At 37.3% G+C, this 24,215-nt stretch overlaps 1 protein-coding gene across 5 annotated transcripts in view; it reads right to left on the bottom strand.

Moving 5' to 3' along the window:
* ARHGAP42 (Rho GTPase activating protein 42) overlaps positions 1-24,215 on the bottom strand; it is a 309,228-nt gene that overhangs the window by 90,218 nt on the left and 194,795 nt on the right. For all 5 annotated transcript variants that reach the window (XM_055320459.1, XM_055320460.1, XM_055320462.1 and 2 more), the window contains one exon: positions 7,376-7,486. In XM_055320459.1, the coding sequence (XP_055176434.1) occupies positions 7,376-7,486 (111 nt within the window). The remainder of the gene's footprint in view (positions 1-7,375; positions 7,487-24,215) is intronic.

Here is a 24,215-nt window from a genome sequence, read left to right as displayed (position 1 = left end):
CTGTTGGTGGGAATGTGAACTGGTACAGCCACTGTGGAAAACAGTATGAAGGTTCCTCAAAAAGTTAAAAATAGAGCTACCCTATGACCCAAAAATTGTATTTCGCAAAGTATACAAAAATACTGATTCGAAGGGATACGTGCACTCTAATGTTTACAGCAGCATTATGAACAATGGCCAACTTAACAGAAAAAGTCCAAATGTCCATATGTCCATTGACTGATAAGTGCATAAAGAATCACAAACTGAAATTATATATATATATATATATACATGTGTGTATATTCATATATATGAGAAATATATATACATTCTATACATACATACATACATATATAGATACAGTCATCAAAAAGAATGAACTCTTGCCATTTGCAATGATGTGAATGGAGCTGGCACTTGTGGATTTTGCTAAGCAAAAGAAGTTAGAGAAATATGATTTCACTCATATGTGGAATTTAAGAAACAAAACATAGGGTGAAAAAAGAGGCAAACCATTAAGCAGAGTCTTAACTACACAGAACAGAGTTGCTGGGGATGGGGGATGGGTTGGATGGGTGATGGGTATTGGGGGACATCTGTGGTAGTAGGCACTGGGTATTGTGTATGGGTGAGGGATCAATGAGTTCTGCACTGAGACTAGTATTACACTGTATGTTGACTAACTACAATTTAAATAAAGCCTTGAAACTACAGAAAATAAAGAAAAAAAATTAAGCCCAGCAGAAGCTACATTTAGATAAGGTCTTTACATGGCTGATTTCTAAAACAACATATAAGCGGATGAGTCAATAAATCCAAGGCAATGCATTTTTTCTTACTTTTCCAAAATTCTATTCACTATCTTAATTGCTTTTGCAAATTTCAAAATAACACTAGCTAGAACTAAGTCCAAGAACCAATACAGATTTTAAGATGTATGATCTGAGGACAGCTTTATTGTTTCATTTTTATAAAATGACCTTATTTAAGTTTTCAGTAGGTTAGAAATTTACCTGTAGTCCCAAAGTTTTTTGGGAAAAAAAAAAGACATTGTCTTGTTTGCTCACTTTAATTTATCTTAAGTTGAATTTTCTTTTTTAAAAAATACCTTATTTATCTGACAGAGAGAGAGAGAGAGAGAGAGCAAGTAAGGGAGGGCAGCAGAAGGAGAGGGAGAAGCAGACCCCTGCTGAGCAAGGAGCCTCATACAGGCCTCCATCCCAGGACCCTTGGATTATGACCTGAGCTGAAGGCAGATGCTTTACCGCCTAAGCCACCTGAAAATTATAGTTAAATTTTCTATATTAAAGCTAATGAACCATACTGAAAAAGAACACAAAAAAGTTTAACTTTCAAGACCTGTAGGTCTATACACTATTTGACTTTAACTTAGCAAGTGGCTGTTATTGAGTCTCAAAATTATTCAAACTTTTGACAACCCCAAAAATATTTTATAGTATACTTCATGATATAATAAATTAAAAAGCTAAAGCATATTAAGCAGATTAAGTGAAATTTTCTTTAGCAAGAGATTTAAAATTAAATTAACAGATTAAAGGCAGAGTGTCAAAAACAATATGTTCTAGTTTACATTAATGGCTTATTTTCATTTTTCACATTAATCTTAAACATAATGCAAAAGACTAAAATGAAGTCTAAAAAGAATATTAAAAACATGGTCTTACAACATTTATTTATTTATTTATTCATTTATTCATTCATTCATTCATGAGAAACAGAAGGAGAGGCAGAGACACAGGGAGAGGGAGAAGCAGTCTCCATGCAGGGAGGCCTGACGTTGGACTCGATCCTGGGTCTCCAGGATCATGCCCTGGGCTGAAGGCAGCGCTAAACTGCTGAGCCACCCAGGCTGCCCTCTTACAGCTTTTAGGTGTATATTTTAATGCATGTTAAAATTTAAAAAAAGTGTTTTTGAAGCAGTTATATCTGGCTTTGAAACCACACAAAAACAATTCATCAGTATTGTCATATGTAGTGCTAACAGTGTGAGAGCTCAATACTAGCTAATACTAATGTTAATGATCCAGTTACTTGCCTTGAGCTGCTTCACCACAATACTGGGAACTACAATTTTTATTCCCAATTTACAGATAAAAACCTAAGGCACACAGAGTTTGAAAAACAAGCAGATTTGCACAGCTGTTAAGACTGGAGCTAAATTCTATCTTGCTTCCTCACAGGCATTATACTTGTCTGTCGCTACAGGAAAAGTTGTGTGTCAACTGCAGCCTGGGCAGGGAGGGGACCACTTTTTAAAAAGGATGAAAAAACAAAAAGAATGGAAGAAGGAATAAATGAATAGATATGTGCACTGATTCAAGCACCTTTGCCAAAGTAAAAGTCGACCCTGTATTTTCTTCTAATTTTAAGTAATTAAAATAACTTTACAATACAATTTTCTAGAGTCATCCATTTTACTTGGTCAGAGCAAGTGTTAAGGAAGCAATAATCATTATAATCAGGTATCCACTGAGACAGTGAATGCTACAACATGACCTCAGCTTTACATTCTGAATTCCTGGGTCTCCCTCTCTTGAAGTTTGTGATCTCACGCAACTAACAATCTTTCTGTGACTTAACTTCCTCTTCTATGATAACAACTGCCTAATAATAAAGCTGCTGTATGGGCCATGTGAGATAACACAGAGAACACACATGACACATAGTAGTTGCTCGCAAAACATTAGTTTCAGCTAAGTATGCTAAAGAATATAATCAAAACACACCAACTGCAGCTGAATGAACCATAAGGGAGTTAAGTCATAAAAAGATTCTCTGGGTTTCTGAGTCACAAACTTTCATGTACCATAATATATTTCAAATACACTAGGGTTCAAGTCTCTTAGGTAAGATGTTCATGTTCAGCATACTTCAGAAGCTTTTTCTCCTAATTTCTCAAAATTCTCATAAGCTCCAAGCAATTCAGAGAATTAAGAAGGACTTTAGATCAAGAGTCAGGAGATCATGTTTTTCCCTCTCTAATCTTTTCCCCTCATTTTAGACCTGAACTTATATATCTTGTAGGCAAATCTGAAAGGATGAAGTTTAGCACTGTTTAACAGAAATATAATGTGAATAAACTAATGTGAAATATTAAATTTTCTAGTAGCCACATAAAAAATCTTAAATCAAGTGAAATTTAATATTTTCCTTAATTAATATGATTTATCCAAAATATTATTTCAATAGTTAAGCAATATAAAAGAGGTTTTGAGATATTTTACATACATTTTGTATCAAACCTTTACAACCTAGTATGTGTTTTACATTTACAGCCCATCTCAATCTAGACTATCATTTCAAGTGCTCAATAGCCATACCTGGGTGGTTGCTACCATACTGCATAGTGTAGATCTAGAGATCAGTTAACTTAAATCACTTTCTATATAAGATATGATAAACTAAACTATATATGTGATAATTAAAACTATGTATCTAATGGAGAACTGAGTTTAAAAGCTTATTTTGTATCCTTTAAAAAATTACAAAGATTTATAAAAAGTATATAAATGTCCCCTATTATTCTATGTATTAGAACTGGCCTTTCCTCGAAATAATGGCACTGTAGGAATATTTATTTCTAATATAGTAATATCCTTTTACCCAAGGTTTTCCTTTCTGTGGTTCAGTCACCTACAGTCCACCACAGTGTGAAAGCAGATAATCTTCCTTTTGACATATCATCAGGTCAACAGTAGCCTAACAATAACAATATATTAACAACACCCACATTCCTCACCTCATTTCATCTCATCATAGAGGTATTTTATCATCTTACTTCACCACGAGAAGGGTGAGTACAGTAAGATATTTTGAGAGAGAGACCACATTCACATATCTTTTATTACAGTATATTGTTATAATTGTTCTATTATTAATTATTATTGTTAATCTTTTACTGTGCCTATTGATAAATTAAACTTTTATCATAGTTACATATGCATGTGCAGGAAAAAAACACAGTATATATAGGGTAGTACCACTCTTGATTTCAGGCATCCACTGGGGGTCTTGGAATATATACCTGTGGATAAGAGGTGGGTACTATGGCACCTCTTGAATATTCTGTAGAGATTTTTTTATGTCAAGTACTAAGATTTTTTTTTAAGATTTTATTTATTTATTCATGAGAGACACAAAGAGAGAGAGAGAGGCAGAGACACAGGCAGAAGGAGAAGCAGGCTCCATACAGGGAGCCTGATGTGGGACTCAGTCCTGGATCTCCAGGATCACACCCTGGGCTGAATGCAGCGCCAAACCGCTGGGCCACTGGGGTTGCCCCAAGTAGTAAGATCTTGACACTAATTTACACAATGTAAAATTATCTCAAATAGATCAAAATTCTTACTTTATGATATTTAGTGCCAACTATCATTCCCTACTTATAGTTTCTATTCTACTCTATGTCTTATAATCTGCAGAAGACAGATCCCAACCTTGGGCATTTTCCTTTAGTCTAATGTTTACTTGTTAAATAAATATGGGATAAAACTAGAGTAGACTATCAGACTTCTGAAAATGAAACAATGATGCAACAGGAATTGAATTTTCTGTAGAACAAAAAAAAATTAAAAGTTTTCTTTCTTTGTTTTTGAAATTAAAAGATAATTTCTGCAAAATTATTTTGTAAATACATAACCTAAAGAGCAGCATGTCCATGTTTTATTGCTCCCATTTCCATTTTTCTCATTACTGCAAGGGAAATTAAATAGAACTCCATGGATGAAGCTGTATGGCTAGAAATGAGAACAAAACTAAACTGATAGCACTATTTCAGTTTGGCCAGACATTCCAATAAGAAAAATATAGCAGCCAAGAAAATATTTTGGAAGAAGTACAAATCTAACATTGATTTTGATTGTGGTGTCACAAAAAAAAGGCATGCACTACAGAAGATTTAGCAGACCATTCATTCCCATTTGGGATATAGTAAAGGGAAGGAATAAAACACCTTTCTTTTTTTTTTTTTTAAGATTTTATTTATTTACTCATGAGAGACAGAGAGAGAGAGAGAGAGAGGCAGAGACACAGGCAGAGGGAGAAGCAGGCTCCATGCAGGGAGCCTACTGTGGGACTGGATCCCGGGTCTCCAGCATCAGGCCCTGGACTGAAGGGGCGCTAAACCACTGAGCCACCCGGGCTGCCCAATAAAATACATTTCAACTGAAGCACAGTTTCCACCTCTCTACATGTATTACAAAAGGATTTACAAATTCTTATCTTTCCATCAGTCACCTGTGAGCTAACACTTTTATAGTCTTCTTATATGTATGATGTCATCTGACGGAATGGTCTAGTTCACTGTTCCCAGATAGTATATGGTATAAAAAAGGCTTTAGCAGGGTAATAGGCTACCCACATGTCTCTCTCCAGACATGTCTTTCTCCAGGGGAGAGAGAGGGGAGTTTTACAGGTGTCAAAGAGTCATTCCAGCTGCAAGGAAGAAAAACAACAAAGCAGATGAGCATAGTATCTGAAAAGAATGGGAGCAGGTAAGGAACAAGCATGAAGAAATACCATCAGAAATAATGAGCATACACTAAAAGTTTAGTGTCAAGAAGAACTAAAATTCAGAAATCCCAAGAAATAGCTGTTTGTCAGCAAAGGAGAGTGGTTTCAAAGAGCCATAAGTGGGATTCAGAGAACAGGAATTTTAAGTATTGGTCATCTTCCTAGACCGTGAGTTGTTAGGCTGCCTCATTCTCAATGAGCCACAGATAACTTCAGCAGACCCCCTAACTCATACAAAATTTAATGAGATTCCCCCCACCCCGCCCCAACATCTAAATGAAAGATTACTAACTCATTTTCAGGAATTTAAGGACTTAGCTGTTTAGCAAACAGAACTTGTAGTTAAGACTGTTATCCCAGATAAAAGGTAAAAATTAAATCCCTGAGCCTGCATTGTGGTCTTTAGTTCCTTAAATTTGTCTAATTGAAGCATTAGTCTTATACACTTGTCAAATGCCCAATTTATGGGAGAGAGTCAGGTTGCTTCAGCTAAAGGAAGAAAAGTGAAGCAGAAGTGGCTGGGAGCCAGACTAAACTCTCCCCCAGCCTCTGCTCTGCCTGTTTCCCATTATCCTTAGGGAATCAGTGATGGGTTTCCAACAAGAAGTTAATTTTATCAAATGTGTTTTAAAATGTATTTTCTTTTTCCTTCTCTCCATCATCTCCACTTAAATAGGAATAGGTACTTTATTTATTATAAACAGATTTTTTAAAAAGATGTTTTATTTATTTATTGAGAGGGAGTGTATGAGCAAGAGCACAAGCAGAGGAGGAGGAGGAAGAGAGAGAGGAAGACTCCCCGCTGAGGAGGAGACACATGGGGCTCCATCCCAGGGCCCGGGATCATGACCCGAGCCAAAGGCAGACACTCAACTGCTGAGCCACCTGGGTGCCCCTATAAACAGATTTTTTTGACAATTGACATAGAAACAAATAAATGGATTAAATCATCTTTTAGATTACCTATGTATTTAAATATTATTATCCTTTCATTTAACAGGAATTGAGCATTATATATTAACAGAAGATTATCTTGACTTCTAGCACTTACCTGGATTCATTACAGATGATGCTTTACTCAGGCAATATTGTAACATATTATGCTAGTACTTGGGGAAAAAATGCTAAGAAAATGAAGTAAGCTTAAAAAGCCCAGCCACCTGTTTTTTCCTGTAATGCAATTTACAGCAGAGAATCCATTACTTTTTACACTGACTTAGGAAAATAAATGACTTCATAGGGAAGTCAGGCAGATCCTATCCTTGTGAGAAGGTGGAGTGGAACAACGGGAGAAATATAACCTTATGTTTTCTCCTTTCACCTAAAGGTTGAGTAAATGGGTCACTTCAGTGGTGAGCTAGATTTACTCAGGTATGTATAATGTAAATCCTTTTAAATTTTTAATTTTTCCATTAATAAGTTTTTAAGAGCAGTTTTAGGTTTATATAAAAATTGAGTAGAAAATATAAAGAGCTCTCATATATTCATTCAACCTCCACCCCACATAGTTTCCCCCATTATTAACATCTTGCATTAATGTGGTACATTTGTCACAAATGATAACCCAATAGTGATACATTATCATTAACTAACCTCTATATTTTACATTAGGGTTTACCCTTTTCATTGCACATTTTGTAGGTTTTCACGAATGTGTAATGACATGCATCCACTATCATAGTATCATATAGGATAGTTCCACTGCCCTAACTGTGCCCTGTACTCTACCTATTGAGCCTCCTCTACATTTCCCTTCCTTTTTGTCTTTAAAAAAATCACAATTTTCAACAGAAAAACATTACGAATTTTGTTTTTATAGGATGTGTTAGAACTACTATTTTGTAGGGAAACTGAAGCTTACCGGTTCAACAAATTCAAACTTCTTTTTTTCTTGAACCTCTTGAATTTTAAAGACATATTCTAGTGATGCTTCATAAAAATTTTGATGTTCTCGGTCAACCTGTATATCTGCCTAAAGAGTAAAAAAAAAAAAAGGGCAAATCATGACACACAGTGTAAATATTCATGGTTCTATGTAGAAAATGATTCAAATTCTGTTCTCCAAAATCTTTATTAAAAATTAAGCTCTACAAAAAAGTTTTAATATAGCAATTATTATTATGTTTTGAACATACTGAGACAAGGAAAACACAGTCCTTGCACACCAGAGCTTATATGATATGGAGTGTGAAGTTGGGGAAAGTAAGCATACAACAGTCACCATAAAAAATATAAAAAAGGCATACAAATATATATGGAAATCGATGGGATCATAGAAAAAGAAACTAAATTCAGGAAGATGGTGGTGGTATGAGTTGAATCTTAAGATGAACAACTGGCAGTGGCAGTGAATAGTGAAAAATAAAATAGTCAACTCATGAGGAAGTAAAGAGGCATGAAAGAGGGATCCCTGAGTGGCGCAGCGGTTTGGCGCCTGCCTTTGGCCCAGGGCGCGATCCTGGAGACCCGGGATCGAATCCCACGTCAGGCTCCCGGTGCATGGAGCCTGCTTCTCCCTCTGCCTATGTCTCTGCCTCTCTCTCTCATTCTGTGTGACTATCATAAATAAATAAATAAATAAAAATTAAAAAAAAAAAAGAGGCATGAAAGAGACTGAGTTTGGCTACAGAGGAAAAAAGTAGAGGACAGAAGGTTAAAGTAAGGTTGGCATCACAACTTTAAAAAATCTTGGATATTTTATAACAAATTTGGATTTTAACTGAGGGAGAATCATTTGAGAATATTCAGTAGAGTCACATCATTAGATTAACTCTTAGAATACTGGTAGCAGAACCAAAAAAATTTCAATGGTCCTAACCCAGTGAATCATGCTCTAATACTGTTTGCACATTTATTATGCATAACTACAAGAAGTTCTATTGATAAAGAGAGGGAAATGTTATCGAGATAATTTCCTCCTCTTTTTTTTATGTTGCCTCCCCTCCATGCCCATTATCATCTGATGTCCTTTTTAAAAGGCTTTTCTTTCCCAGTTTTGTACTGTACACTGCCAGCTGAGTTACTAAAAGCAGATGAAAAGAAAGGAATGGGCTCTCTGGAGTACTAAGTATCCACCAACAATAATTTGGGAACAGAAAATGCTTTGGAGACATTTTACAATGGTAATTTCAGATATAAAAGTTTTTTAAAAACGATAAAAGTTAGGTTTGCTGGCTTGGGTATCATAGCATATTAGTTTCATTTGAAATACCCTTAATAATTATTTACAATAACTTTATTTATAGAAATAAAGTAACCCAGTATTATGAGCAACTTATTAGAGATTTTTAAGGTCGAGAATTCTAAGTTTCCATCTAATATACAAAAAGAACATATAAGTCAGGTGGGAAATTTGAGCTTCCTAACATATATATATATATATATATATATATATATATATATATCAACAAAACTGGCATTCTATATAAATTATTATATTTTCTTATCACAGTATTTACAGAATGAATGGTAAGCAGGTATAGGTGGTGGTATGCTAATCGATGTTCAACAACTGGGTCTCTGGTGGGGATGCCTGATGTCTCTGTCTATGCCAGTTTCTGTGGTGTAAATATTCCCAAAACAGCCAGTTCCAAATCACAAACCTAACATCACTGAATGTGGAAGTTAGAGATAAGAACATCAGCTCTCCAAAAGAAAGCTCCAGTACAACACTGGATATAAAGGATGTAAAAATATTTCCAATATCAGAGATAACATTCTATGCCACAAGTTACTTCTGAAGGTTTTCTTTAGGAAATAATGACATTGATTGTATAGACTAGCACATGGGAACAAACCAAAATGTTGAAACACCTTTACAGCATAAGATGGCTGTTTGTGGTTAACAAAGCTGTGAGGAAAAGAGCAAGGTGGCCTGAGTGCTCTCGCCTGAAAGACCTGCTTATAAGGCTGGTTCCTGCTGGCTTCTGGGAATGTGGAATTCAGCAAGGCACCTTCCACCTAAGAGTAGATCACAGTTATCTAAATTGTGCCAGTAACAAGATTTACTTTAAACACCTGCTTTCTTTTTGGGAGTCTGGAATTTAAGGATATGATAAATAGAGACTACTTATGTGACCAGCCCCCTACAGACTATGAACATTCAATCTATAATGAGTTTCTAACAGACAACGTTTTACATGTGCTGTCACAACTTTGGGCTGGGAGACTTAAGCATGTTCTCCCACTGGGAGAGGACTCTTGGAAGCTTGTGCCTGCTTTCCCCCAGACTTCATTCTACATGCTTTGCTGATTTTTCTTTGTATCTTTTCACTAATATATCAGAGCAGTGAGTCCTCTTAGCAAATCACTAAACCTAGGAGTGCTCTTGGGGGCCCCTGACCTAAGAGTATTAAGTCATTTCCTCAGAAACTTATTGGCCATGCACAATCCCATGTCATCAAAAGATGGGGAGTGGGGGCACAAAGAAGGATAAAAGAAAATAACTGCTCTTACAGTTTTCCATCAACTGTAGTCAACAAATATCAATAGATATTTTCCATCAACTCCAATCTAGACAACTATATTCAATATACCAAATCTGCTTTGAAAAGTCATCCAGAATGTACACAGGTTACAGAATACTACAGTTTAATTTCTTTCCAGATCAAGATTTAGAAAGACATTCTTTCACTTCAGGTGGCTCTCTTTAGTATTTATGCTCATAGTGTACGGTTCACTAGAAGCCACTTGCTCATATATCCACCAGCAAGTGTTGCTATGCATTTTATTTTGTAGTGGATAAGTAGGATAACCATGTAATTTATTGTCCCAATTTTTAAAACTGAGAGGGAACGTTAGGAATATTTATGCCAGAAAAAATATGTATAAACTGTTCTTTACAAGACAAAGGGAACTGTAAAGTCATCCTGCTCAAAAACCAAGTTAATTTCTTAAGAAAATCATATAGTTCTGCAGATACTTAAATTCCTCCCCAACCACAATAAGCTACCTACATCAACTTAAGATAAACTTAAGAAAAAGCTTCATGTGATATTTGTCAAATCACCTGCAAAGGAGAAAGAATTTAAGCTGGACTCTGAAAAATGAAGAGATTTAAAGCAGGTGGAGATAAAAGGAGAGGAATTTGAGAGAGGGAATAGAGTCAAGGAAAGTTATGTTTCAGTAGATTGCAAGGTTTAGAATGATAAGAACTGAGAATTATCACATAAGATAGAATGAGCACAAACTTCATCATATAGATAGGACAGAAACTTGAGAAGACATTGATTTGTCAAAGCAGCATTTCAAGAAGATTAAAGTAGGGATAGTGTTGGATATATTGATTAAAAGGCAGGGCTGGGTGATTTAATGATAAAACAGCACTTATTTGATAAGGGTAAAGGTGTTTATAAATCCCAGTAAGAAAAGGAAGTTGAAAGATGTGGGTGTGAGAAGCAAGGGGTGAGAAAAAGCTAAAGATAATTTTGATCACAAGAAATAATGTCAGCATTATCAGAGAATTAAAGCAATGAGAAGTAGGAGCAAATCTGCGAAAATCATGATGTGAAATTTCACACATTCATTAAGAAGTGATACTCTGAAGTCCTGGGAACCAGCAGCAGGCAGTGCAGCTGGCCAGGTGTGATGAAATCATGACCCAGGAGACATCCATTAAGATGTTACAGAGGGTACAGAAGAAGAGATTTCAGGACACAGAGACTATAATAACAGAGGCATGAAGGTAGAATTGAAGGGATTATCTTCATTTAGGAAGTGGGGATAAGAGGAACCTGTTCAAAGACTTTTGAACATGGAAAACCAAAATCTGACTTTCTACAAGAAACTCTTTTTATCGTTTCTTTTCTGGATTATAGAAGAACTGTTCATTGTTGTAAGCTTACTTATTATGCATTATCATAACATAAATCTAAAAATATGAATTATACTCCAAATGTTAATATCTTGATATGTAACACACAAACTTAAACCTGAAAAATACTGTATATTCTGCTTTAAACTCTAATTTTTTCCCCAATTTAATCTAATGAATATTTTTCAATGTCTTTACGTAATTTGCAAATAAACTTTTTACAATCATATTACATTCCATTTTCATGAAGCTATATTGGTATATTTACTCCAATCATTCATTTGTGCCACTTCTGATGTTTCTGAATTTTTACACTGTGAATAACTCTCACATCAACATATTTATACAATTTGGTTTTTTACTCATGACTGATCATTCCTCTTAAGTAAATTCTGACCAATATAAATCATTTCAATTATCTTGCTCATTTAAACTTTGTTGAAAAAGTAGCCAAATATACCTCAGGACTGACTGAAAGAGTTTATGTTCTCACCAGAAAAGCAAAAGTATACTTAGTTTCTTATACTTTCACTAACTATGTATGCTATCTTCTCATAAGTCACAATACTATCCTGCTGCAATTACTAAATTGCATCATTTTCTTAGGACATATGACATTGAAACTTAAAACGCTTATACAAAAAAAAAGACACTTAAAATGCTTATAATGGTTTATATTTCTTCTTTGATGAAATGCCCTTTTATATTCCTTTAAAAACTTTTTTTTTTAAATTTTTATTTATTTATGATAGTCACACAGGGAGAGAGAGAGGCAGAGACACAGGCAGAGGGAGAAGCAGGCTCCATGCACCGGGAGCCCGACGTGGGATTCGATCGCGGGTCTCCAGGATCGCACCCTGGGCCGAAGGCAGGCGCCAAACCGCTGCACCACCCAGGGATCCCTTAAAAACTTCTTAAATTAAAAAAAACAAAAAAACAAAAACAAAAAAACAAAAAAGAAACTTCTTAGGGCAGCCTGGAGGGCTCAGCAGTTTAGCACCACCTTCAATCCAGGGCTTGATCCTGAAGACCCAGAATCAAGTAACATGTCAGGCTCCCTGCATGGAGCCTGCTTCTCTCTCTGCCTGTGTCTCTGCCTCTCTCTCTCTCTCTCTCTTTCCCTCTCATGAATAAATAAAATCTATAAAAAACAAAAAAAAATTTTAATTAATTTCAATTAACATACAGGTATACAATACAGTGATTCAACAATTCCATACATCACCCAGGGCTCATCAAACAAGCGCACTCCTCGATTCCTATAACCTATTATCACTCACCCTCCCGCTTACTTCTCCCGTGGTAGCAGTCAGTCTCTTCTCTGTAGTTAAGAGTTTGATTCGTGTGTGTGTGTCTTTTTCACCTTTGCTTTTTCTTTATTTTATTTAATTAATTTTTTGTATATATTTTTTATTAGAGTTTGATTTGCCAGCATATAGCATAATACCCAGTGCTCATCCCGTCAAGTGCCCCCCTCGGTGCCCGTCACCCAGTCACCCCATCCCCCCCCACAACCCCTTCAACTACCCCTTGTTCCTTTCCCAGAGTTAGGTGTGTCTCATGCTTTGTCACCCTCACTGATATTTCCCACTCATTTTCTCTCCTTTCCCATTGAATCCTGTTCACTATTTTTTATATTCCCCAAATGTATGAGACCCTATAATGTTTGTCCTTCTCCGATTGACTTATTTCACTCAGGATAATACCCTCCAGTTCCATCCACGTTGAAGCAAATGGTGCGTATTTGGCTGAGTAATATTCCATTGTATACATAGACCACATCTTCTTTATCCATTCATCTTTCGATGGACACTGAGGCTCCTTCCACAGTTTGGCTATTGTGGACATGGCTGCTAGAAACATCGGGGTGCAGGTGTCCCGGCGTTTCATTGCATCTGTATCTTTGGGGTAAATCCCCAACAGTGCAATTGCTGGGTCGTACGGCAGGTCTATTTTTAACTCTTTGAGGAACCTCCACACAGTTTTCCAGAGTGGCTGCACCAGTTCACATTCCCACCAACAGTGCAGGAAGGTTCCCTTTTCTCCGCATCCTCTCCAACATTTGTGGTTTCCTGCCTTATTAATTTTCCCCATTCTCTCTGGTGTAAGGTGGTATCTCATTGTGGTTTTGATTTCTATTTCCCTGATGGCCAGTGATGCGGAGCATTTTCTCATGTGCGTGTTGGCCATGTCTATGTCTTCCTCTGTGAGATTTCTCTTCATGTCTTTTGCCCATTTCATGATTGGATTGTTTGTTTCTTTGCTGTTGAGTTGAATAAGTTCTTTAAAGATCTTGGAAACTAGCCCTTTATCTGATACGTCATTTGCAAATATCTTCTCCCATTCTGTAGGTTGTCTTTGAGTTTTGTTGACTGTATCCTTTGCTGTGCAAAAGCTTCTTATCTTGATGAAGTCCCAACAGTTCATTTTTGCTTTTGTTTCTCTTGCCTTCATAGATGTATCTTGCAAGAAGTTGCTGTGGCCAAGTTCAAAAAGGGTGTTGCCTGTGTTCTCCTTTAGGTTTTTGATGGATTTTTTTTTTTGATGGATTCTTCTCTCACATTTAGATCTTTCATTTATTTTGAGTTTATCTTTATGTATGGTGTAAAAGATTGGTCTAGTTTCATTCCTTTGCACGTGGCTGTCCAATTTTCCCAGCACCATTTATTGAAGAGACTGTCTTTCTTCCAGTGGATAGTCTTTCCTGCTTTGTTAGTTGACCATAGAGTTGAGGGCCCATTTCTGAATCCTCTATTCTGTTCCATTGATCTATGTGTCTGTTTTTGTGCCATTACCACACTGTCTTGATTATCACAGCTTTGTGGTACAACCTGAAATCCGGCATTGTGATGCCCCTGGCTCTAGTTTTCTCTTTCAATATTCCCCTGGCTATTCGGGGTCTTTTCTGACTCTACACAAATCTTAAGATTACTTGGTCCAACTCTCTGAAGAAAGTCCATGGCATTTTGATAGGGATTGCATTAAATGTGTAAATTGCCCTGGGTAACATTGACATTTTCACAATATTAATTCTGCCAATCCATGAGCATGGAATGTTTTTCCATCTCTTTGTGTCTTCCTCAATTTCTTTCAGGAGTGTTCTGTAGTTTTTAAGGTATAGACCCTTTACCTCTTTGGTGAGGTTGATTCCTAGGGATCTCATGTTTTTCGGTGCAATTGTAAATGGAATTCACTCCTTAATTTCACTTTCATCACTCTCATTGTTAGTGTATAGAAATGCCACTGATTTCTGGGCATTGACTTTGTATCCTGCCACACTGCCAAATTGCTGTATGAGTTCTAGCAATCTTGAACTTGGCGGAGTTTTTTGGGTTTTCTACATACAGTATCATGTCATCTGCAAAGATGGAGACTTTGACTTCTTCTTTGCCAATTTGAATGCCTTTTATTTCTCTTTGTTGTCTGATTGCTGAGGCTAGGACTTCCAATACTATGTTGAATACCAGTGGTGAGAGTGGACATCCCTGTCTTGTTCCTGATTTTAGGGGAAAGGCTCCCAGCATTTCCACATTGGGAATGATATTTGCTGTGGGCTTTTCGTAGATGGCTTTTAAGATGCTGAGGAATGTTCCCTCTATCCCTACACTCTGAAGAGTTTTGATCAGGAATGGATGCTGTATTTTGTCAAATGCTTTCTCTGCATCTATTGAGAGGGTTATATGGTTCTTGGTTTTTCTTTTGGTGATATGATCTTTCATGCTGATTGCTTTACAAGTGAAGTAATCAACAAACCAGCCTTGCATCCCGGGATAAATCCCACTTGGTCATGGTGAATAATTTTCTTAATGTACTGTTGGATCCTATTGGCTAGTATCTTGTTGAGAATTTCTGCATCTGTGTTCATCAGAGATAATGGTCTATAATTCTCCTTTTTGGTGGGGCTTTGTCTGGTTTTGGAATTAAGGTGATGCTGGCCTCATAGAATGAGTTTTGGAAGTATTCCATCCCTTTCTATCTTTCGGAACAGCTTTAGTAGAATACATACATGTTTGATAGAATTTCCCTGGAAGCCAGCTGGACTTTTGTGTCTTGGGAGGTTTTTGATGACTATTTCAATTTCCTCGCTGGTTATTGGCTTGTTCAGGTTTTCTATTTCTTCCTGTTCCAGTTTCGGTAGTTTGTGGTTTTCCAAAAATGTACCCATTTCTTCTAGATTGTCTAATTTATTGGAATATAACTGCTCATAATATGTTTTTAAAATTGTTTGTATTTCCTGGGTTTGATTGTGATCTCTCCTTTTTCATTTGTGATTTTATTAATCAGAGTCTTCTCTCTCTTCTTTTTAATAAGGTTGGCTAATGGTTTATCTATCTTATTAATTCTTTCAAAGAACCAACTCCTGGTTTTGTTAATCTGTTCTACAGTTCTTTGGGTCTCTATTTCACGGAGTTCTGCTTGAATCTTTATTAACTCTCTACTTCTTCTTGGTGTAGGTTTTATTTGTTGTTCTTTCTCCAGTTCCTTTAGGTGGAAGGGTTAGCTTGTGTATTTGAGTTTTTTCCAATTTTTTGAGGGATGTCTGTATTGCGTTGTATTTCCCTTTCGGGACTGCTTTTGCTGTATCCCAAAGATTTTGAACAGTTATATCTTCATTTTCATTAGTTTCCATGAATCTTTTTAATTCTTCTCTAATTTCCTGGTTGACCCTTTCATCTTTTAGAGGATGGTCTTTAGTCCCCACGTGTTTGAATTTCTTCCAAATTTCTTCTCGTGATTGAGTTCAATTTTCAGAGCATTGTGGTCTGAAAATATGCAGGGGACAATCCCAATCTTTTGATATCGGTTAAGACCTGATTTTTGACCCAGTATGTGGTCTATTCTGGAGAAAGTTCCATGTGTACTTGAGAAGAATGTGTATTCAGTTGCGTTTGGATGTAAAGTTCTGTAAATATTTGTGAAATCCATCTGTTCCAGTGTATCATTTAAAGCTCTTGTTTCTTTGGAGATGTTGTGCTTAGAAAAATCAGTCATTTGCAGAAAGTGCCATGTTCAAGTCTCCCAGTATTATGTATTATTATCTAAGTGTGTCTTTACTTTGGTTATTAATTGTTTGATATACTTGGCAGCTCCCACATTAGGGGCCTAAATATTCATAATTGTTAGGTCCTCTTGTTGGATATATCCTTTAAGTATGATATAGTGTCCCTCTTCATCTCTTACGAGAGTCCTTGGGACAAACTTTAATTTATCTGATATGAGGATGGCTACCCCTGCTTTCTTTTGAGGACCATTTGAATGGTAAATGGTTCTCCAACATTTCATTCTCAGGCTGGAGGTGTCCTTAGGTCTAAAATGAGTCTCTTGTAGACAGCAAGTAGATGGGTCTTGCTTTTTTACCCAGTCTGAAACCCTGCGCCTTTTGATGGGGTCATTAAGCCCATTCACGTTCAGAGTTACTATTGAAAGATATGAATTTAGTGTCATCATGATACCTATTCAGTCCCTGGTTTTGTGGATTATTTCTTTGGGCTTCCTCTTTCTTCCTCTTTCTTCCCCTTTAATATTTCTTGCAGAGCTGGTTTGGAGGTCACATATTTTTTCAGTTTCTGCCTATCTTGAAAGCTCTTTATCTCTCCTTCTATTCTGAATGAGAGCCTTGCTGGATAAAGTATTCTTGGCTGTATGTTCTTCTCACTTAGGACCCTGAATACATCCTGCCAGCCCTTTCTGGCCTACCAGGTCTCTGTGGAGAGGTCTGCTGTTACCCTAATACTCCTCCCCATTTAAGTTAAAGATCTCTTGTCTCTTGCTGCTTTAAGGATTTTCTCTTTATCTTTGGAATTTGTAAGTATCACTATTAGATGTCAAGGTTTTGAACGTTTTTTTATTGATTTTAGGGGGGATCTCTGTGTCTCCTGGATCTGAATGCTTATTTCCCTCCGCAAGTTAGGGAAGATTAGATTCTTTCTTTTGTGGTGAGTTCTTCTTTCTAGTCATTTTGCTCAGTGCAGAGGGCTAAAAACGAGTTGTATTGGAAAAAGGAAGAAAAAAAAAAAGAAAAGAAACCAAACCAAACCAAAACAAAAGCAAGGAGGAGTATCCTCTGGTTCTATATACTGTAAATCCCTCAACCTCCCCTGGAGCTTTCCAGCAATGCTCGGCCAAGAACTTGTTCTTCCCCTTACCTTCCAGCTGGTCTTCTGGGGGGACGGACCTGCTGTGTTGATTCTCCTGTGTGTGTCCTTGGGGGAGATGCCCCGCCCCCCACCAGGTGCAGGCTCAGTGGGAGCTGTTTATCCTGAGAGGCCTTTGTTCCCTGGGGGCCCCCGCTTTGTCCCAGGCACAGGATGACACCAGGAGGAACAACCACACTGGCAGTGGCCAGCTCTCCAGCCCTAGAGTCAGCTCCCGCAGTAACTACCGCAGCTCCCAGTCCACACTGGCCTAGGGGTGGTGCTGACCTGCACAGCTTGGGGGCGCCCAGCGCTGGCAGGAGAGTCCTCGCTGTCCTGTGCCCTCCCCACCTCTGTCAATCCCGGGGTGAGTTCAGGATCCTGCGCTGTGTCGCTCGGTGCCCTGGGATCCCTTGCGCTGCTGGCATTGCGTGCTGGGCCACAGCTCTTAAAGGCAGCAGGGCACAGAGCCCTCCGGCAGGAGCCGCTGCCTGAGCTTCTCCCGAGGCCCCTCCGGGAGCGCTCCAGCCCTTTCCCGAGCTTGTCCCGGTGTGTGCAGGCTCTTCCCCGGGCACACCTCCCTGTTAGTGCCTTGGAGGCCCCACCGCCCCTCCTGCGGTTCTGCCCGGTTTCCCTGCCAGTGCCTTTCTGTCCAGGAAGAATCCGGTGCCGATTTTTAGAGTCCCTGCTTCTCCAGGCCTGGGCTCTCCTGTCCCGGAGGCTCTGGCCCCAGGGCCTTAGCCCGGCTCCTCGCGGGGCCCCTCCCCCACTGGATTCTTTTTTATTTTTTTTCCTCCTTCCTACCTTGCTAGAAGCGCAAACTCTCTTCTCTGTAGCATTCCAGCTGTTCTCTCTAAATCTCAGGTCAAATTCGTTAAGTTTTCAGGATGATCTGAAACTTCTCTAGGGAAGTTGGTGGGGACGGGTGACTGGGGGGAAACCTTATTCTCCGCCACCTTGCTGCTAGCGCCCACTTTTTTTTTTTTTAAGGTTTTCATGTATTTCCAGTTCACACAGTGTGATACTTTCAGGTGCACAACATAGCAATTCAACACTTCCATACAGGTTTTGTGCCTTAAAATATGTGTGAAATTATATGGTATGTGTTTTTCTCTGACTGAATTATTTCACTTACTATACTCCCTACTTTCATCCACACTAGTACACATGGCAATATTTCATTATTTTTTATGACTGAGTAATAATCCATTATATATAATAGTATTAATACATAACGGTATAACATATATATAATAGTATTCCGTTATATATGTTTATGTACAGATATGTGTAGGTATATATACACATCCCACTTCTTTATCATTCATCTACAGATGGACACTGGGCAGCTTTCATAGTTTGGCTATTGTAAATAGTTCTGCGATATACAGAAGGAGGTATGTATCCCTTTAAATTCGTGTTTTTGTATCCTTTGGTTATATACCCAGTAGCCTGATTACTGGATTATATGGTAGTTCTATTTTTGACTTTTTGAAGAACCTCCATAATGTTTCCACAATGGCTACACCAGTTTGCATTCTTACCAACAATACGAGAGAGTTCGTTTTTCTCCACATCCTCACCAACACTTTTTTGTATTTTTTATTTTAGCCACTCTGACAGGGTTGAGTTGCAGTTTTGATTTGCATTTTCCCGATGATAAGTAATGATGTGCATCTTTTCATGTGTCTGTTGGCCATCTGTATGTTTCTTTGGAAAAATGTTTGTTCATGTTTCCTGTTCATTTTTTAACTGGATTATTTGGCTTTTGGGTGCTGAGTTTTACAAGTTCTCTATATATTTTGGATACTAACCCTTTATCAGATATGGTGTTTGCAAACATCTCCCATTTTGTAGGTTGCCTTTTAGTTTTTGTTGGTTGTTTACTTTGCTGTGAAGAAACTTTTTATATTTGATGTAATCCAAGTAGTGTTCTTGCCTCAGGAAATATCCAGAAAAATGTTGTTATAGCCAAAGTTGGAGAAATTACTACTTGTGCTTTCTTCTAGGATTTTTACGGTTTCAGGTCTCATATTTAGGTCTTTAATCCATTTTGAATGTATTTTTGTGTATGGTGTAAGAAAGTGGTCCTGTTTCATTCTTGGCATGTTGCTGTCCCGTTTTCCCAACACTATTTGTTTAGCCACCACCTTTTTTCTATTGGGCATTCTCTCCTCCTATGTCAAAGATTAACTGGCTATATAATTATGGGTTTATTTCTGGGTTCTCTAATCCTGTTCCATTGATCTGTTTCTGTGCCAGTACCATACTGTCTTGAGGACTACAGCTCTTTAGTACAACTTAAGGCCTGGAATTGTGATACTTCCAAGGTTTTGCTTTCTTTTTCAAGATTACTTTGTCTATTCGGGGTCTTTCATGGTTCCATACAAATTTTATGATTATTTGCACTATTATTTCCTGTGAAAAATGCTGTATCTTGATGGGGATTTCATTGAATTTGTAGATTGCTTTGAGTAGTATACACATGTTAACAATATTTGTTCTTCCAATCCATGAGCATAGACTGTCTTTGCATTTCTGTCATCTTCAATTTCTTTTAGCAGTGTTTTTAGTTTTTAGAGTACAGGTTTCATCTCTGGTTAGGTTGATTCCAGGTATCTTATTTTTGGTGCAATTGTAAATGAGATTTTTTTAAAGATTTTATTTATTTATTTGACAGAGAGAGAGCGCATTAGAGAGAGAGAGAGCATAAGCAGGGAGGAGGAGTAAAGGGAGAAGCACACTCCTTGCCAAACAGGGAGCCTGATGCAGGACTCAATCCCAGTACCCTGAGATCAAGACCCGAGCTGAAGGCAGACGCTTAACCACCTGAGCCCAGATGTACCAAGATTTTTTTCTTAATTTCTCTTTTTGCCTCTTAATTATTGTATAAAAATGCAATAGGTTTCTGTGCATTATTTTTTGTATCATGTGACTTTATTGAATTTGTTTATCAGTTCTAGTAGTTTTTAATGGAGTCTTTCTGGTTTTCTATATAGAGTACTGGGTCATGTGCAAATAGTGAAAGTTTTACTTCTTCCTTACCAATTTGGATGCCTTTTATTTCTTTTTATTGTCTAATTGCTGTGACTAGGACTTCCAGACTCTGCTGAATTAAAGTGGTGAGAGTGGACATCATTGTCTTGTTCTTGATCTTAGGGAAAAAGTTCTCAGTTTTTCCCCATTAAGGATAATATTTGCTGTGGATTTTTCCTAGATGGCCTTTATTATATTTACGTATGTATTCCCTCTAAACCTATTTTGCTGAAGGTTTTTATCACAAATGGATGTTGTACTATGTCAAACGATTTTTCTGCTTCCATTAAAATGATCATATGGTTCTTACTGACATAATATATGATGTTGATTGATTTGTGAATACTGAACCAGCCTTGCATCCCAGGAATAAATCCCACTCAGTTGTGGTAATGATTTTTTAATGTATTGTTGACTTCTGTTTGCTAGTATTTTGTTGAGGATTTTTGTATCTATGTTTATCAGAGATATTGGCCTGTAGTACTCGTTTTCTGAGTGTGGTGTTGTTATCTGGTTTTGGTATCAGGGTAATGCCGTCCTCCTAGAATAAACTTGGACGTTTTCCTTCCTTTTCTATTTTTTTTTGGAATACTTTGAGAAAAATAGATATTAACTATTCTTTAATGTTTGGTAGAACTTTCCTGTGAAGTTATCTGATACTGGATTTTAGCTTTGGGAATTTTTTGATTACTTATTCAATTTGTTTTCTGGTTATTAATCTGTGCAAATTTCCCATTTCTTCGTGGTTCAGTTTTGGTAGGTTATATGTTGCTAGGAATTTATACATTTCTTCCAGGTTGTCCAATTTGTTAGCATATAGTTTTTCATAATATTCTCTTATTATTGTTAGTATTTCTGTAGTGTCAGTTGTTATCTCCCCTCTCTCATTTGTGATTCTGTTTAGTACTTTCTCTTTCTTCTTGAGAAGTCTGGCTAAAGGTTTATCAATTTTATTGATGTTTTTTTAAAGAACTAGCTCCTGGTTTCAAGTATTTGTTCTTATTGCTTTTTTAAAGTTTCTATATCATTTATTTCTGCTCTAAGCTTTAATATTCCCTTCTTTCTGCTGGTTTTGGGTTCTGTCTCATGTTCTTTTTCTAGTTGTAATGTTAGGTTGTTTGAGACTTCTTGCTTCTTCAGGTAGATCTGTATTGCTGTAAACTTTCCTCTTAGAACTGCTTTTGCTGCATCTGAAAGGTTTTGAACTATTGCGTTTTCATCTTGTTTATGTGTGCTTTTTAATTTCTTCTTTGATTTCTTGCTGGATTCATTCATCGTTTGGTAGCATGTTACTTACCCCCCACGCATGGGTGGTCTTTCCAAATATTTTCTTGTGGTTGACCTCTAGCTTCATAGTGTTGTGATCAGAAAACATTCATGGTATGAATTAGATCTTTTTTAATTTGTTGAGGTTTGTTTTGTGGGCTAATATGTGATCTATCCTGGAGAACGTTCCATGTGCACTTGAAAAGACTGTGTATTCTGCTATTTCAGGATGGAATGTTCTGAATGTATCTGTGAAATCCATCTGGGCCAGTGTGTCATTCAAAGCCATTGTTTCCTTCCTGAATTTCTGTTTAGATGACTTGTGAATTTAGGTAAGTATTGTTGTAGCATTCTATCACCATCAATTTGTTCCTTTATGTTTGTTATTAATCATTTTGTTTATTGGGGTGCTCACATGTTGGGTGCATGAGTATTTACAATTGTTATATCTTCTTGATGGACTGTCCCTTTTATTATTATTATATAGTGTCTTTCTTTGTCTCTTGTCACACTATTTGTTTTTTGAAGTTTTCTTTGTCTGATATAAGTATTGCTACTCCACTCCTGCTACTCATTTTAATCTGCAGGAGTCTTTTGGTCTAAAATGAGTCTCTTGTAGACAGTATATTGATGGGTCTCGCTTGTTCATCCATTCTGTCATATTGCCTTTTGATAGTGTGTATTTCATATATTTACATTCAAAGTAATTATTTGTAAATATGTACTTATCGCCATTCTATTACCTGTTTTGTGGTTGTTTCTCAAGATTTATCTGATCCTCTGTCTTTCTCTCTTTCATGGTTTGCTGGTTTTCTTTAGTGATATATTTGGATTTCTTTCTCTTTATTCCTTGCATATGTATTAATGGTTTTTGATGTGTGGTTTTTTAAAAGATTTTATTTATTCATAAGAGACACACAGAGAGAGGCAGTGACACAGGCAGAGGTAGCGGCAGGCTCTCTGTGGGGAGGGAGCCCGATGCAGGACTTGATCTCATGACCTGAGCCAAAGGCAGAAGCTCAACTACTGAGCCATCCAGGTGCTCCATTGATTTGTGTTTACCATTAGCCTTGTATATAACATCTGCATATAGGAATCTGTATTAAGATGAATCCATTCTTACTCCCCTCCTCCCCATGTTTTAGGTAGATGGTATCTTGTTTCACAGCATTTATTTTGTGGGTCCTTGACTGAGACTTTATAAAAAATATTCATTTTTACTGCTTTATTTTTTGTTCCCTTCCTTCATACTCCCACTTATTTATGGTCTTTCCTTTCCAACAAAGAGCTCCCTTCAGTATTTCTTGCAGGGCTGGTTTACTGATAATAAACTCTTCTAGCTTTTATTTGTCTGAGAAACTCTTTATTCTCCTTCTAATTGAATTGAATGATAGCCTAGCTAGCTAGAGTATTCTTGGCTGCACATTTTTCCCATGCACACTGTGAATGTATCATGCCACTCCCTTTTGGCTTGGAAAGTTTCTGTTGAAAAATCCGTTTATTTTTATCACTGTATTTGCCATTTTTATCACAGTATGTCCTGGTGTGGATCTGCTTCTGTTGATTTTGTTGGTAGTTCTCTGTGATTCTTGGGTCTGGGTATCTGTTTCCTTACCAGATTAGGGAAGTTTTTAGCTATTATTATGTTGAATTAGTTTTCTGCCCCCTTTTCTCTGTCTTCTACTGCGACTTCCATAGTAATGTTATCATGTTTAATGGAGTCACTGCGTTCCCTCAGTCTATTCTCATTTTGCATAACTCTTTTTTTTTTTGTTGTTGTTGCTGTTGTTCAGCTTGATTACTTTCCATTACTTTGACCTCTAGGTCATTAATTTGTTCCTCTGCTTCTTCCATCATGCTATTCATTCCACCAAACATGCTTTTTTACTTCATTTATTGAGTCCTTTATCTCCGCTATGTTATCCCTTATCTCTGTGTTAAGGGTCTCACTCATATCCTCCAGTCATTTTCTCAAGTCCAATAGGTATCTTTATGTTCATTACTTTAAATTCTCTATCAGCCTTGTTACTTACATGTTTCATTTAGATCTCTGGCCATGGCCTTGTCCTGTTCTTTCATTTGGGACAAATTTTTCTGTCTTCTCATTTTAGGAAAGTCAGCTACATCTCTTGTTTTTGAGGGTAATGGCCTTATAAAGACGAGGTCCTGCAGTGCTCTATGTAGTGTCCCCTGTTCCCCAAGGCCTGGAACTTCTGGGAGTATCTCCAATGTGTGCTGTACATGCTCTGCTGTTGTGTCCTGGCTGCTTTATCCTTCAGGCCAGTCATCTACAGAGGTTTCTTTGCCTGTTGTGGGCAGTGTTTGGTCCCCGTCTGAATGTGGTGTGTTTTAACTAGATATGTTCTAGTCTGCTTGTGAAATGAGATATACTGTTACTGCTGCCAGAACCTAGCTCCAGAAAACTCCTGCCGTTGGGGATGCAGTGTTGGCAA

This window comes from Nyctereutes procyonoides, unplaced genomic scaffold (genome assembly GCF_905146905.1).
Source record: "Nyctereutes procyonoides isolate TBG_1078 unplaced genomic scaffold, NYPRO_anot_genome, whole genome shotgun sequence".
Classification (NCBI taxonomy): Eukaryota; Metazoa; Chordata; class Mammalia; order Carnivora; family Canidae; genus Nyctereutes; species Nyctereutes procyonoides.
Note: the sequence above shows the minus strand (reverse complement) of the source record. Positions and strands in the feature narration are given on the sequence as shown.